This window comes from Lepus europaeus, chromosome 9, assembly GCF_033115175.1.
Source record: "Lepus europaeus isolate LE1 chromosome 9, mLepTim1.pri, whole genome shotgun sequence".
Taxonomy (NCBI): Eukaryota; Metazoa; Chordata; class Mammalia; order Lagomorpha; family Leporidae; genus Lepus; species Lepus europaeus.
In genome coordinates this window covers 44,947,415-44,962,559 of record NC_084835.1, presented here as the reverse complement: position 1 = coordinate 44,962,559, position 15,145 = coordinate 44,947,415, and the positions used below count along the sequence as shown (strand labels likewise).

General features: G+C 39.3%; 1 protein-coding gene across 1 annotated transcript; it reads right to left on the bottom strand.

Moving 5' to 3' along the window:
• Positions 1-10,882: 10,882 nt before the first annotated feature.
• On the bottom strand, positions 10,883-12,062 carry LOC133766523 (thioredoxin-like protein 1). Its single transcript, XM_062200201.1, has one exon. It carries the CDS (start codon positions 11,877-11,879, stop codon positions 11,010-11,012), a length of 870 nt encoding a protein of 289 aa, XP_062056185.1. The 5' UTR covers positions 11,880-12,062; the 3' UTR covers positions 10,883-11,009.
• Between the last annotated feature and the right edge of the window lie 3,083 nt (positions 12,063-15,145).

Genomic DNA, 15,145 nt, shown 5'->3' with positions numbered 1-15,145 from the left:
CCCTCACTCTGTCTCTTCCTCTTTCCCCCTCTCCCTCTTTCACTCTGCCTTCAAAAAAATAACTCTTTAAAAAAATTGTAGAAAGTGGAATGAGGGACCAGTACCGTGGGGCAATGATTTAAATTGCCACTTATGACACCAGCATTCCAAAGGAGCCCAGCTGGTGGCCAAGCTGCTCTACTTCTGATTCAGCTCCCTGCTAATGTGCCTGGGAAAGCAGAAGATGATGGCCCAAGTGCTTGGGAGACCCAGATGGATTTCTGACTGTCTCAGCTCCAGCCATTGCAGCCATTTGGGAAGTGAATAAGCAGATTAAAGATCTCTCTCTCTAACTCTGCCTTTCAAATCTATGAATAAATATTTTTTTAAAAAACTCTACATTAAAAAATGGAATGAAAAAAAGTTTATTTTGGTGTAAAAAGTTTTGAAATACATACGAATTTTTTGACAACACATATTTTACAGAAAGCTTTTGAAGACTGCTCATATGTATGTATGGATCTATCCATATCTGTATACACACACCCACACATAACTGAGAGAAGTGCCTGATTGATTTTGCTCCCTACGAGCTGAACATTGGATTAACTGTTAAGATCTATAAGTAAACTGAAGGAGAGATCAGAGAGCAGCAAGAATTTTCATTCATTTTGGTTTCGATCTTGTATTTTAAGGAACCATTCTGTATATGTGTCATGAAAATCCCCTTCTCCTACTCACTCTCAGAAACATATTACTTATAGTCTGCTTGGGAACAAATGGATAATTATTATTCTAAATGTTTTTATTACTTATGTCTGCCTATACAAGGACATATAAAATATAGAGACAAATCCATTTCTGTGGTTTAGATTCTTCCAAAGTGACCTAAAACCCTCATCACACTGGAGTTTTCTCCATGTAGATGTGGGGAACAGACATAGAGGAAGTTAAAGTCAATGGATGCAATGCCTTAGAAAACCTAAAGGGTCCAGGAATCTACTGAACTATGCCTCAAAACTCGGTCTATCAGGGTAACTAGCTATTATTGGCTTTCTTCTTCATTGTGAGCTGATATTTCAGATGAATTCTGCCTGTTGGGATGGAAGTTTAAATTTTATTATTATACTGAATATAGAAGAGGGGGAAAAGTAATACACTCACTTCACTCCACGAACCAGTAAACCATGTCAAATCATTTTAATTTGAGGCTAATTAATGAGTGTATGACACTGGATAGCAGTAATTATTTCACATCAAAAGCACAGTATCTTCAAACTATAACAGTGAGAACATAACCTATACTAAGATTTATAACAGGTTCATCCACACAGTTCAGATTTCCTCTGACACCACTTTCTAATATCTAAAGGTTTCGATGTTATGGGGTTGAAGTTTGGTGGGGGCAGGTAAAGAACAGGAGACTATTCTGAACTCTTCCCATCCAAAAACATCAGTCCGTCCTGATTTGTATTCTGTTTAGTTTTCTTTAATCTTGTTTTGGAAACACTTGCACCTTAACCACTTATTGTTGGAAGTTTTAGTTTTTCTGGGCAGTGTTGCAATAAGTCAATCTTCAGTTTAGCTACTTCATCTCAATAAATTCAGAACATACAGGTCACATTGAAGAAAACAAGGAGAACAAGAGCACAGAACATAGGAAAGGTAAGTTTCAATGAAATGGGAGCTTATGTAGAATTCTGAATATTTCATCTGCTTAGAAAGCAGCTAGAAAGGTACTGAAGTTTCTAGAAACTGGAAGTTCCATATAATGAAAAAAGATGGCAAAAGATAGTAGAAGAGAAGAAACTGTTTCCAAAAAATAGTAGAGGAAGAGAAGAAACTTTTTCCTAGAGCTGGCTGGATAGCTATAAAATCTAGTCTTCTCCATTAAAATTCTGATGCAACATGTCCATGGGAGATATAATAATCCTACAGAAGAAGGAGCCTTCTCTCCACTGGGACAAGGTTCCTTATTCGCATTGCTCTATAACTGTAGGGCTATCATTTAGCACACACAAGTTTGCACATGTGACCTATGCTCGATCAATTTTATTAATATCCTTACTGCCAATTAGTGACCAAGGTCTGGACACATGACTTAAGCAGGCATAGCCCTTTTATAGATTTAACTTACATACACTTTTAGGAGAAACAGACTCTTCCTCTCAGATAATAACCTACATACAACTAGTCTGGAGCTATAATGATATAGCCTGGAACTACCAACAACTTTTTTCTATGTGTAAGGATCTGAATCATCTCTCTTCTGTGTACAAAGTTAACTGAAAATGAATCTTAATGGAGGATAGGACTGGGAAGGGGAGAGGGAGGAGAAGGTGAGGTGAGAGTGTGAGTGGGAAGGCAGGTATGGTGGGAAGAGTAACTCTATTCCTAAAGTTGTACTTATAAAATTTGCATTCTTTAAAAAATAAATAAATAGGGGCCGGCACTGTGGCGCAGCGGGTTAAAGTCCTGGCCTGCAGCACCATCATCACATATGGGTGCTGGTTCTAGTCCCGGCTGCTCCTCTTCCAATCCAGCTCTCTGCTACAGCCTGGGAAAGCAGTAGAAGATGGCCCAAGTCCTTGGGCCCCTGCAACTATGTGGGAGACCCAGAAGAAGCTCCTGGCTCCTGACTTCGGATCGGCACAGCTCCGGCCATTGCGGTCATCTGGGGAGTGAACCAGTGGATGGAAGACTGACCTCTCTGTCTCTACTTCTCTCTGTAACTCTGTCTTTCAAATAAATAAAATAAAATTTAAAAAATAAATAAATGAATGAATTAATAAATGTTTAAAAAAAAGTGAAAAAATACTCTGGCCTCAGAATCAGCCCTTAAGGCATTCGGATCTGGCTGAAGAGCCCATGAGAGTATTTTAGGCATGGAAAGCCAAGATACCATGGAAAAGAAAAAAAGAAGAAGACCTAAATGAAAGATCTCTGCGAGTGAGATCCCAGTGGAAAGAACGGGACCATCAAAGCAGGAGGTACCTTTCTCTGAAGGGAGGAGAGAACTTCCACTTTGCCTATGACCCTATTGGGATAAGATCAAAGTCAGCGAACTCTAAAGGCTTCCATAGCCCTGGCAACTCATGACTAGAGCCTAGGGAGATTACTGACGCCATGAACAGGAGTGTCAAATTGTTAAGTCAGCAACAGAAGTCACTGTGTACTTACATCCCATGTGGGATCTGTCCTTAATGTGTTGTCTAATGTGCAGTGATGCTATAACTAGTACTGAAACAGTATTTTTACACTTTGTGTTTCTGCGTGGGTACAAACTGATGAGATCTTTACTAATTATATACTGAATTGATCTTCTGTATATAAAGATAATTAGAAATGAAAAAAAAACCTGGTGTTAAATTGGAAATGGCAGAGAAAATTAATTTTTTTAAAAAAAATATTATGTAGGATCTCTGTCTTTAATGTGCTGTACACTCTTATTTAATGCTATAACTAGTACTCCAACAGTATTTTTTTTCACTTTGTGTTGCTGTATGGGGGCAAACTGTTGAAATCGTTACCTAATATACACTAAACTGATCTTCTGTATATAAAGAGAATTGAAAATGAATCATGATGTGATTGGAAGGGGAGAGGGAGCGGGAAAGGGGAGGGTTGTGGGTGGGAGGGAAGTTTTGGGAGGGGGAAGCCATTGTAACCCATAAGCTGTACTTTGGAAATTTATATTCATTAAATAAAAGTTTAAAAAAAAAGTGAAAAAATATGATAAAAAGAAACAAACAACACTAGTTGAGCCAACAGGTGGTGGGAGAGTCCTGACAACATCTGTGACCTCTGATTCTAGCCATTTGTGAAGCAAATACCAAACTTAATTCCTGGGTTGCCTGACAATCTCTTTCTCCTCCAATCATTTTAGATTTTTTTTTTAAAGAAAACTAGTTTGAATTGGTCTTTTATTATGTATAACTAGAAGAGTTTTGACTAATATGACATGGAAGGACAACTTTTTTGTTTCTGATTACATAAAAGCCCAAAAGACTGTATAGAATAATCAATTAAAGTGGATAAATTAGCATTATTTACTTGAAATGACTGATGTGTGACTACTTGCCAAAAACTAAAATATAAGCAGGCAATATACTTACTGAAACTACGTGGACCTAAAAATAACTCTATGATAAAAATATACCTCTTTAAAACTTTTACACGCAGTAATTTACCTGGTGTTTATACCAGGGATTGGCAAACTTTTTCCAAAATGGGCCAAACAGTAAATATTTTTGGCTTTTGTGAGACATATGCTCTCTACTGCAACTAATCAAATCTGCTGTTGTAATGTGAAAGCAGCCAGAGATAACACATTAAAAACCAGGATGGCTGTCCCAATAAAACTGTATTTACAAAAACTAGGATAGGTGACAACTGAATTTGGCCCATGGACTATAGTTTGCTAAACCCTTGTTTATAAATTCAGTTTTTGTTTCTCAGTTTACTTTTACATGAGTTACTAGAAAAGCTACACTATACTGGGTGACATATTTAACCCTAATGAAGGATTAAGAGTCATATATGAAAAAAGTTCCTGCTCTTGGTAGTTTGTAATATAAGAAGAAAATAAGGCCATTTTACCCCTTAAATTATCATTTAGATCATATATCAACTGTCTTAAAAAGAAGATAAAACAAAACTATATGCTGACGATTAAGTCTTCTGAAAGTCTTTCTTTCTTTTTTTTAACCCCAATAGCTTGGAAGGGTATTATTTACTCAGAATGGCACTTAATCTCATCTTATTCTATAGTGCTGTGTGACAGGGAGAACAAACATAATGATTCTACCCTTCTTCTCCTTCCTTGCCTTGAAAGATGGATTTTTTGCTTGGCTCCAGAGACCTTTTTGTTTTGACTTGAATTTAATGGTGGAAATGTGGAATTACAGACAGGTGAAGATGGCTGGTGGCAGTAAGCTCTACAAAAGAAAGGGCATAGAAGTAACACAGAATGTTTTCCTAAATAGCATACATTTAATTTGCTCTGTACTCACTAGAACTTCCCATTTCCTAGTCTCAATTGGGTACAAATTACTGAGAATAGACTACTATTCCAGTATTACCTCTGATTGTCTAGTTTCAGCTTTCTTTTTCATTTATTTTTATTTATTTATTTGTTTGTTTATTTTTGAGATTTGATTAACCTGTAACAGGACATTTAGATGGGCAGCAGAAAGCACAAATTAAATGTATTTTATTTTATTTTTGAAAGGTTGATTTATTTGAAAGGTGGAGTGACAGAGAGAAAGAGACAGAAGTATCTAGCAACCTGTGGTTCATCATCCAAAAGTTCATAACAGACAGGGTTTAGCAAGACTGAATTCAGGAGCTAGGCACTCTTGTGCTGGTAGGAACACAACCACCTGAACCATCATTTGCTGCCTCTCACATGGATCAGCAGGAAGCTGGATCAGAAGCACAGAGTAGCTGGGAACTGAATCTATGACATGGATGTGGAGGTGGCTTAACCCATTGAACCAAAACACCTGCCCTTATTAAATGCATTTTAGATCTATAAATGGAATTTGATATTCAGAGTTACACTGCCTTTGGAAGGCTCTACTGGTATGGCTTTTTTCAAGCTTTTTTTTTTTTTTTTTTTCTTCTACAGAGTCCGAGTATTGTGAGAAGGTAGGTAGAGACATAAGGAGGAGGCTATGTGAATTGGACTTTGGAACCCTGCCCTCAGTTCAACCACAGTTAACAAGTTTGACTTTTAATCTATTTCATATAATAAAGGTCCCGGTAAGTAACTGAAAAGAAAGACATTAATGCTAAAAAGGAAATACTTCAAACTATCAAGTCCAACCAGAAGAGTTAATAGGTTGAGTGAGCTGTGACTAGATGTCACAGTTCTCTTTAAACTGCCTGTGACTGTTCTTTCATGTGTACCCCCAAGTAACCAGGTGAGCTACCTGAAGATAGATAGGGAATTCAATCTGGTTCAAATGATCACTTCTGGACTCATTTGCTATGTTGAATTCTAGGATCCCTGCTATGGCCAAGTGTTACATTTTCTCTGTGTCTACAGAAAAGGGCTACACACATACTTGTGGAAGAAAATGGGGAGTGTTTGTGCCTCAACACTTGGTAAATTAAATGCAAAATGCTACTCTCCTCTCCTTGGAATATGGCTTCCCGTTTGCTTCCCAACTAAATCCTCTGCCCTTCCAGGGAAAGGTCTAAGGACTGCTGGCCACCTCAGGAGGGGTGTCACGTTTTCCTTCTTTAAATGAAGGACTTAGAACAACTGGTTCCAAATTGACACGGTCAGTCTCTGTAGACATGTATGAATTTGCCCTTTCTCACTGTGATTTGTTTTTCTCTCTTACCACATTTAAACTTTGGCTTATGGAGTCAACCTGAGTGTTTCCTTTATGTTTATCCTCTCTTCTACATTTACTATATAAACCTGCTCCATCTTTTGTGAAACCCAACTGCCAGGCATTGATTATTTTTACCTGAAAAATTTTACCTGACTCATATTTTTAAACAGATTTATTTTATTTAATTGAAGTAAGAGAGAGAGAGCACAAGAGCTTCCAGCTACTGTTTCATTCCAAATATGGCCACAATGGTAAGGGCTGGGTCAGGCTGAAGCCAGAAGCCTGGAACTCCATCTGGGTCTCCCATATGGGTGGCGTTGAGCTATCTTCTGCTGCTTTCCCAGGCCCATTAGCAGGGAGCTGGATTGCAAGTGGAGTAGCCAGGACTTGAACTTGCACTCTGACATGGGATGCTAGCACTGTAAGCAGCAGCTTAATCTACTGCACTGCAATGACAACCCCTATCTAAATTATTTTTGTTAACATTCGCTGATTCAGGAGAAATGAAAGATGTCTACTCAGCAGAATGATGAATCATTTATTTTTCTGGTTAATTTGTCAGCAACCTCATTGTTCCCCATAATAAAGAAATAAAGTGGGATCCCTGACCTCATCAACAAAAATGATGTAATAGCTACAAAGAAAAAGTCAGGTTAAAGAAAAGTAGTATTTGTAAAAAGGATATTTATAGGAGCAGTGACTGGATATGGCTGTCCACTAGTTCTTGTTCATAGGACTTAGAGCAAAATCTTAATGTTCAGTCCTTAATGATGTATTTTACCTACTGTCCCATTAAAAAGCTGGCCTTGGGCACACTCACAAGGAATACCAATCCAAAATTATCTGGTAATCTGGTTAGGTTTGACAACTAACAATCTCAATAACTAACAACAACTACCACAGTAACGACATCAACAAACAATACTTTGTGAGGCTTATAGAAGTCCCAGTACTTTTCTTAGCACTTCAAGTTTAGTATCTTCTAGGTGTCAAGTGCAGCAAAGAGTCAGCATCTGTCTCTCTTCCAGCTTGACAATTAGATAAAGAGATTAAAAGGGAAACAAAGGTAATTCTAAGAAAAAAAAATTCCATATATTTTAGAAAAAACACAGCCAACAGAAATGAAGATCATTGTGCTAGCATCCATAAAATCACCAAATTTAAATAAAAGACCACTACATTGAAGAACAGAATGCAAAATATGAACCAGACCATGGTGTATCATTTCCTCTATTCACTTTAAAACATCCACTTTTTGATCAGTCTATAGTTTTATCAGAAATTCATCACTGTACTTTGTTTCATATATATTGTATAACTAATTAAAAAGTCCCTGTGTTGTGTCATCCATAAGAAAATTACTTAGTTAAAAATGGACTAAGAGGGGCCAGCATTGTAGTGTAGCAGGTAAAGCCAATATGCGACACCAATATCCTAAATAGGAACCAATGGGAGCCCTGACTTCCACTACTGATCCAGTTTCCTGCTAATGGCCTGGGAAAAACAGTAGAAGATGGCCCACATGCTTGGGCCACTGACAGTCCTGTGGGAGACCCAGATAAAACTCCTGGATCCTGGCTTCAGTCTGGCTTTTCACTAGCTGTTGCAATCACCTGGGAAATGAACCAGAGGATGGAAGGCCTCTCTTTCCCTTTCTCTCTCTCCCTCCCTCCCTCCCTCTTAACTCTCACTTTCAAATAAAATAAATACATATTTTTTAAAAAAGGAATAGACTAAGAATGTCACAAATTAGAAGACATGGCCCTTAATTAAAAATGTTAAATATACATATTTAAGTTTTGATGAGTTTCATAGGTGATCTTTCTTACCTCAAATTAGGTAACATTTTAAGATCAAAAATTACTTCAACAATAATATGTGCTTATAACATTAAAAATTTTAAATTATGACTAGGAACATAAAAGTTTTAAAATTTCACCAAAAGACAAATTACTTTAAATGATTTTTTTACATAAATATTTAGTTGCTGGCATAAAGGCTAAAGTATCAGAAGCCAAAGGGAAGGAAACTGTAACAGTTTTAAAGGTAACAATAGGCTCAAAATATAAAAAGGACCAATTCAGCTGGTTTAAAAAAAGAAAAGAAAGCACAATAGCACAACAGTAAGTTCACCTATTATATAATTACAGGTTTTGTATACAAGTGCAGACAAGCAGACAGAATAAAAACCTCCTCTAGGAAATCCAAAAAACTTGGCAGGTCTGGCCAGGTGGGATGTGATGCTGGTACCAATAACAAAAAGAAACAGACTATAACTATGGTTTGGCCTAAGTCTGAATTTGGCTTCTCTTTGCTAAACAGCAGTTTGCTGCAAAACTCTGGGAAACAAAGGAAAAATGGAAAGTGTTAGAGAATTAAGGCATAGAGCTCAGGTAACTAAAAAAAGATGTTGTCAGTCACAGGGTTTGCCAGGCAATGTTTTTGCCTTCATTTATGAAGACAATTCTCTTTGAGATCTTTCAAGAACTTCTGAAGACAGGAATTTCATAAACAATGCTCTTCATCAGAAAGCAATGGAGGAAACAAATAAAACTATTTTAGAACACAAAGCTGTGATGACTCTATTCAACCCATATACGTGTTTTATAATCCAGAAGCTCAGGTTTGACTAAGTCATGGGCTGATGGACTCAGATTCTGGAGATGTATGGGCAACTTAACTCCTTTCCTAGTATCAAAAAAGCTTAATTTGTTTGTTTCACTATTTTCCACTTTGTATTTATTTGTTTTGTAGGCAACCCAAAGGATAATCAATCCAGCAATTCCATGTCTGGATATATACCTAAAATAATTGCAAGCAGGGATTTAAACAGGTATTTTGTACTCATGTTCATAGCAGTACAATTTCTAATGGCCAAAATGTGGCAGCAATCTGAGTATCCACTGACTGACTGGATAAACAAAATGTGAAGGAAGGAAATTCTGCAACATACTGTGTTATGGTTTGGATGTGATTTGTTCCCCAAAGGTTTGTGTACTACAATCTTGGTTTTCAGTGTGGCAATGGGAGAGTAGGTAGAATTATTAAAAGGTGAGGTCCACTGGAAGGTGATTAAGTCACTGGCACCACACTTAGGAAGAATTAGTGCCAATCTCTGAGTTCGTTCTCATGAGAATTGGTTGTTACAAAAGGAGTAAGAGTGGTTCCTCCTTGCTCCCTAGCTTCTGTCTTGTCATGTAATCTCTCTCTCTTCTCAAGGACTCTCATCTCTGATGCCATCAGAAGCTGATGAGGCCACACAAACTTGAACCTTCAACCTTCAAACCTGTGAGTTAAACAAGCCTATTTATTTTACAAAGTACCCAGCAATGGGTATTTTGTTATGGCAACAGATAACAAACTAATACATGCTACCACATGGATGAACCTTGAGGATATTATGCTGAATGAAATAAGCCAACCACAAGATCATACATATGATTCCTCTTGCTTCCAGTTTATAGAAGAGATTAATATTCATAGAGACAGAAAGTGGAAAGAGGTTACCAAGGCCAGGGGTAGGGAAGAGTAGAGAGTTACTATTTAATGGTACAGAGTTTCAGTTTTGCAAGATGAAAAGACTTCTGTGGGTAGATAGTGGTGATAGCACAACAGTGTGAATGTACGTAATGTCACTCAATTGTATGCTTGAAAATGGTTATATTATGTGTATTCTACCCTACAGTTTAAAAAATAATCACACATTTGGGGGCATGGAGGAAAGAGGCAAAGAAATAAATGAGAGCACTGGTGCTGAGGAAGGGCCCTGGCTTAACACCATCCAGAAGCTGGGTCCAATCAATGATGTTTTTTGCACAAACCATAGTAGATGCTGTTACGACCTTGCCCATTGAATGAAAGTTCTTCAGTCATTTTCCATTTTTTTTTCATATTAATCTGAATTCCAATTTCCAGGACCATTTCTTATGGTGATGGATTTCAACAAAGCTACCAAAGCCTGCTTTTCCTGGGCATGCAGCAGGCCGGAAATGTCAAGGAATTAAAGTCCCTTCTGCAGAAATACTCCTCTTCCCTCTTCCCAATAAAAAGACGGCTAACTGTGTAACGTGTATTATATAATACCCACAGAAGAATTGTGGTGCTATTTCCATTACAACCTACTTAATAATGCACCTTTACTAGCTTTTCCTTTTCTTTCTGAGATGACTGATTTTCTGTGTCAATTTGTCTATGCCATGGTAGCCAGATATTTGGTCAAAAATTATTCTCGATATTTCTGTGAAAGTGTTGTTTAAATCAGATTAGTATTTAAATTAGATTTTGAACAATGCAGATTAGTCTCTCAGTGTGAATGGGCATCACCCAATCACTTGAAGACCTTAATGGAAAAAGACTTCCCTCCCAAGAAAGAAGGACTCCTGCCAGTAGACAGCAATTGGACTTGAAATGCAACACTGGCTCTTCATTGGGTCTCCAGCTTTCCAGCCTGCCCAGTAGATTTTGGACTGTATCTACCCAGCTGCATAGGCCAAATCCTTAAAATACGTAAGTCTTTTTTTTTTTTTTTTTTTTTTTTTTTTTTTTTTTTTTTTACCATCTGAACAAAAGCAATGATTTATTGGTAATGGTAATGAATGAAACATTGACAGTCTCTGGCGAGAATCAAGCAATTATCCAGGAGCTGTAGATCTGATTGCAATATGGTCTTCCAGTGTCTTTTGCACCTTAGTGGCTTTCTCCTTTTTTGCCAACTACTCGCTTGAAATCATTCATATTTGTTGCTTGGACTGGAGTACCAATAAAAGTAAAATATGAAATTCTTGTTGTTTCTTCTTCACCTTGATTGGACTGAACAAATATAGTTACACTGTTCACATTCTGAAACTTGACATAACGAAGTGGAACAATGCCATCTTCTTTAATATCATCCTCTGTTAGTTCCAGAGCTTGAGTTGGTTCACTTCTTTCTGCCTCTTCAAAATCCATAGATCGGGGTAGGTTGATAAAGATTTTTACATACTTCGGACCCTGACCATTATCTGGCCCTTGAAATTTCATGGAATAAAGCTTAACAGGTTGATTGAAAGCCACAGTAATAAGCAGCTGTTCATCACAGTCAGATTCCAAAAAGGTCAGGTCTTTTCGTAAACAATTGTCAAAACCATGTTCATCACTTTCATTAAGACATTCACAGCCAGCTTTATTAATAAAAGGCATTAGATCCATATAGCCTTTTGGAATATCTGTGTCCTCATTGCTTCCAGGGTCATTTTCTAAATGCTGCTTGATTTTTTCTTCTAGTCCCACAGCATCTGCTCCTTGATATTGATCAATTCTCACTTTGTTTCGAAAAAACAAAAATGTAGGTGTTGCTGATATATTGTTGGTGGCAGCTGTTCCCTGACACTGATGTACATCTACTTCCAAGAAAACAGCCTGAGGATATTTATTACTCATAGAACTGAATGCTGGGGCAATCCTCAAACATGGTCCACACCCTCTCATGGTGAACTTGACCACGGCGAGTCTGGAGCCCGCGCCGCTCAGCTCCGGCTGGAAATCCGGGTCGCTCCCGACCGGCTTCACTCCCACCATCCTCACGGAGGGCCTGGAAGGGCGGCCGCGACACCACCGGCTTCCAAAATGAAGCCGAGGAGAACCCGAGAGAGGAAAGGGAGCGGCTCGGGGGGCGCCGAGGCCTGGACGGAGGAGGCAGCGGCCGCGCTGGCTGCTCCCAGGGCTCTCTATGCCGAGTCACGCCAGGGAGCGGAGCGGCCGAGGGGGCGGGGACGGGAGGGGGGAGGGAGAGGCGAGCAAGTCTTTTTGTCTCTATATATGCATACACATCTTAGCTTTCTCTCTCTCTCTCTCTCTCTCTCACACACACACACACACACCAGTTTCTTTTCTCTGGAGAACTCTGATTAATACATTTTCTTTCTTCTGTATCAGTGTTTCCTGGATCATTTTCCAACTGAGCTATGCTTGCCTTGAACCCTTGACTTAGAGCAATGGTTCATTTTTTACTGCAATATCTGAAGACATTTTGCATTGTTATGGGAATGGGAACAGCAGATAGAGGCCAGGATGTTGCTGAAAACCCTGCAATGCATAGGGTGTCCCTCGCCCATTCAAAATGTCAACAGTAGATCTAAATCAGAGTTGGATTCTGGGGAAATTCAAACTAATGCAGAGATTAAAATTGAAAAGGTAGATGCTACTGAACTTGGAAGAAGATCTACAATCAGTGTCATTAAAAGTCTACGGGGGGGGGGGCCGGTGCCGTGGCTCACTTGGTTAATCCTCCGCCTGCTGCGCTGGCATCCCATATGGGTGCCGGGTTCTAGTCCCAGTTGCTCCTCTTCCATTCCAGCTCTCTGCTGTGGCCCGGGAGGGCAGTGGAGGATGGCCCAAGTGTTTGGGCACCTGCACCTGCGTGGAAGACAGGAAGAAGCACCTGGCTCCTGGCTTCAGATCGGTGTAGCTCTGACTGTAGCGGCCATTTGGGGAGTGAACCAACGGAATGAAGACCTTTCTCTCTGTATCTTTCTCTCACTGTCTAACTCTATCTGTCAAATAAAAAAAAAGTCTACAAAAAACAGGGGCCAGTGCTGTGGCACAGCAGGTTAATGCCCAGGCCTGAAGCACTGGCATCCTGTATGGGCGCTGGTTCTAGTCCCAGCTGCTCCACTTCCAATCCAGCTCTCTGCTATGGCCCCGGAAAGCAGTGGAAGATGTCCCAAGTCCTTGGGCCCCTGTACCCACGTGGAGACTGGGAAGAAGCTCCTGGCTCCTGGCTTCGGATCAGCACAGCTCCAGCTGTTGTGGCCAATTGGGGAGTGAACTAGCGGATGGAAGACCTCTCTCTCTCTCTCTCTCTCTCTCTCTCTCTCTCTCTGCCTCTCCTTCTCTCTGTGTGTAATTCTGACTTTCAAATAAATAAATAAATCTTTTAAAATATTTAAAAAGGTCTACAAAAACATATAAACAAAAAAAACTTAAGTGCGTGCTAATGAGGGGTGCAAAGCTAGTAGAAGCCCAAATTTATTATGTCAACTGAGCAATGCTAAAGAGAAATCTTCCTAGTTAGCTGTGTCATAAAATGGGAACAAAATTATGTGGAATTTACCTCTGTATAGTCAATCATTTCACAGAGAAACCAACATTAAAGAGACCTATTAAATCGGTTGATGATGGATTCTTTCTGGGTGTCCAGTATTACAGTAATGTGACTGCATCTAAGCCCAGCCCAATAGAGCACAATATTCAAATTCATGTCCTTAGCAAAAAGGTCAATTATTTAATATCACTAAGGTTTGGGAAGTTCCTCAAAATGTTAACCCTGCCAAGGTTGAATCTGTGAATTCCCTTGTCCTCAAGTACTTGATTCTGGGCTCTATGAAAAACAAGGTGATTGGCATCTCCATTCACTCATTTTCCTTCATTACAACCAAGATCTTTTTTGGCCACATTAAAGAGTAAGCCTGTCAACAATTTCACATTCTCTCCAAGAAGAATGGTAACTCCCCTTCAGTCTGCCTTGCCAGGAAATCTCTTTTCAGTGTTACCTGTCAAGTCCCTTGTTTCTCTTGGGAGGCACCATTTTCTTCAATCATCTGGATGGTTATGAGTTTTCTGGGTATGTGAATTTAACAGGCGCTGTAGGGTGTTACAATATCTGTTCCTCACTATCTGTGTGTTGTTCATTTTCAGACAATCCAATTGCAGAGCCTGCCTTGGCGTCTTTGATAATGGGGTTGGATCCAGGGCAAAAAAGCAGGGCCAGCAGTTGGTGAGAAAATAAGTGAGAGTCAAGGAGAAGCCTCCAAGAAAATGTTTCTGGCTGCTTTGCTAATGCTTGGATTGATTTGATACAGAGCTATTCTTGGAGAGTCTTGATTATTAATGTGCTTAATTCTACAGTTTCCATGTAGGTAGTGAATTCTTCTATAGTGTGAGATCCTCCGGACATTCACAGGGGTGCAATCAATAGCAGGGCAGCCTCTTGCCCCATACAGAATGTTGACTGTAATGCTGCTGATTAAAGTTTCAATTGTGCCACTAAAAATGCCAGACGCTATTCTGGGATTGTAACAATAGCTTCTGTGCCACCTGATTCTATTCCAAGATGAGAATAGCACAGAAGAATATCAGAACCTGTAGTTTTATAAAATTTGAAAAAAAATATGAAAGGGAAACAGTCACACATTATATTTAGCTTTGAAAGCTGTGAGCTGAGACCCTTGTATTGAAAACCAATCGGTTCAAATTCTAATTTTATCTCTATTATAAATTATAGGCTTGGAAGCCTTACTTAATTCCACTGGGCCTTAGTTTCTTCAACTTTTACTTTTTTTAATATTTATTATTTATTTGAAAGTCAGAGTTACACAGAGAGAGAAGGAGAGGCAGGGAGAGAGAGAGAGAGAGAGAGAGAGAGAGAGAGAGAGAGGTCTTCCATCCACTGGTTCACTCCCCAATTGGCCATAACAGCTGGAGCTACGCCCATCCGAAGTTAGGAGCCAGGGGCCTCCTCCAGGTCTCCCATGTAGGTGCAGGGGCCCACGCATTTGGTCTATCTTCTACTGCCTTCCCAGGCCACAGCAGAGAGCCAGACTAGAAGTTGGTGCAGCCTGGACTTGAACCAGCACCCATATGAGATGATGGCACTGCAGGCAGTAGCCTCACTGGCTATGCCATAGTGCTAGCCCCAGTTTCTTCAACTTTGAAATAAAGGTGTGGACATGATCAGCTCCAGGGGTACTCCTAGCTCAAATATTTTATGATAGTTTAGCAAAGTGTGTACAATTCTAAACTACATATCATATATATTATATTCATAGTATTAATTAATCTGTTCC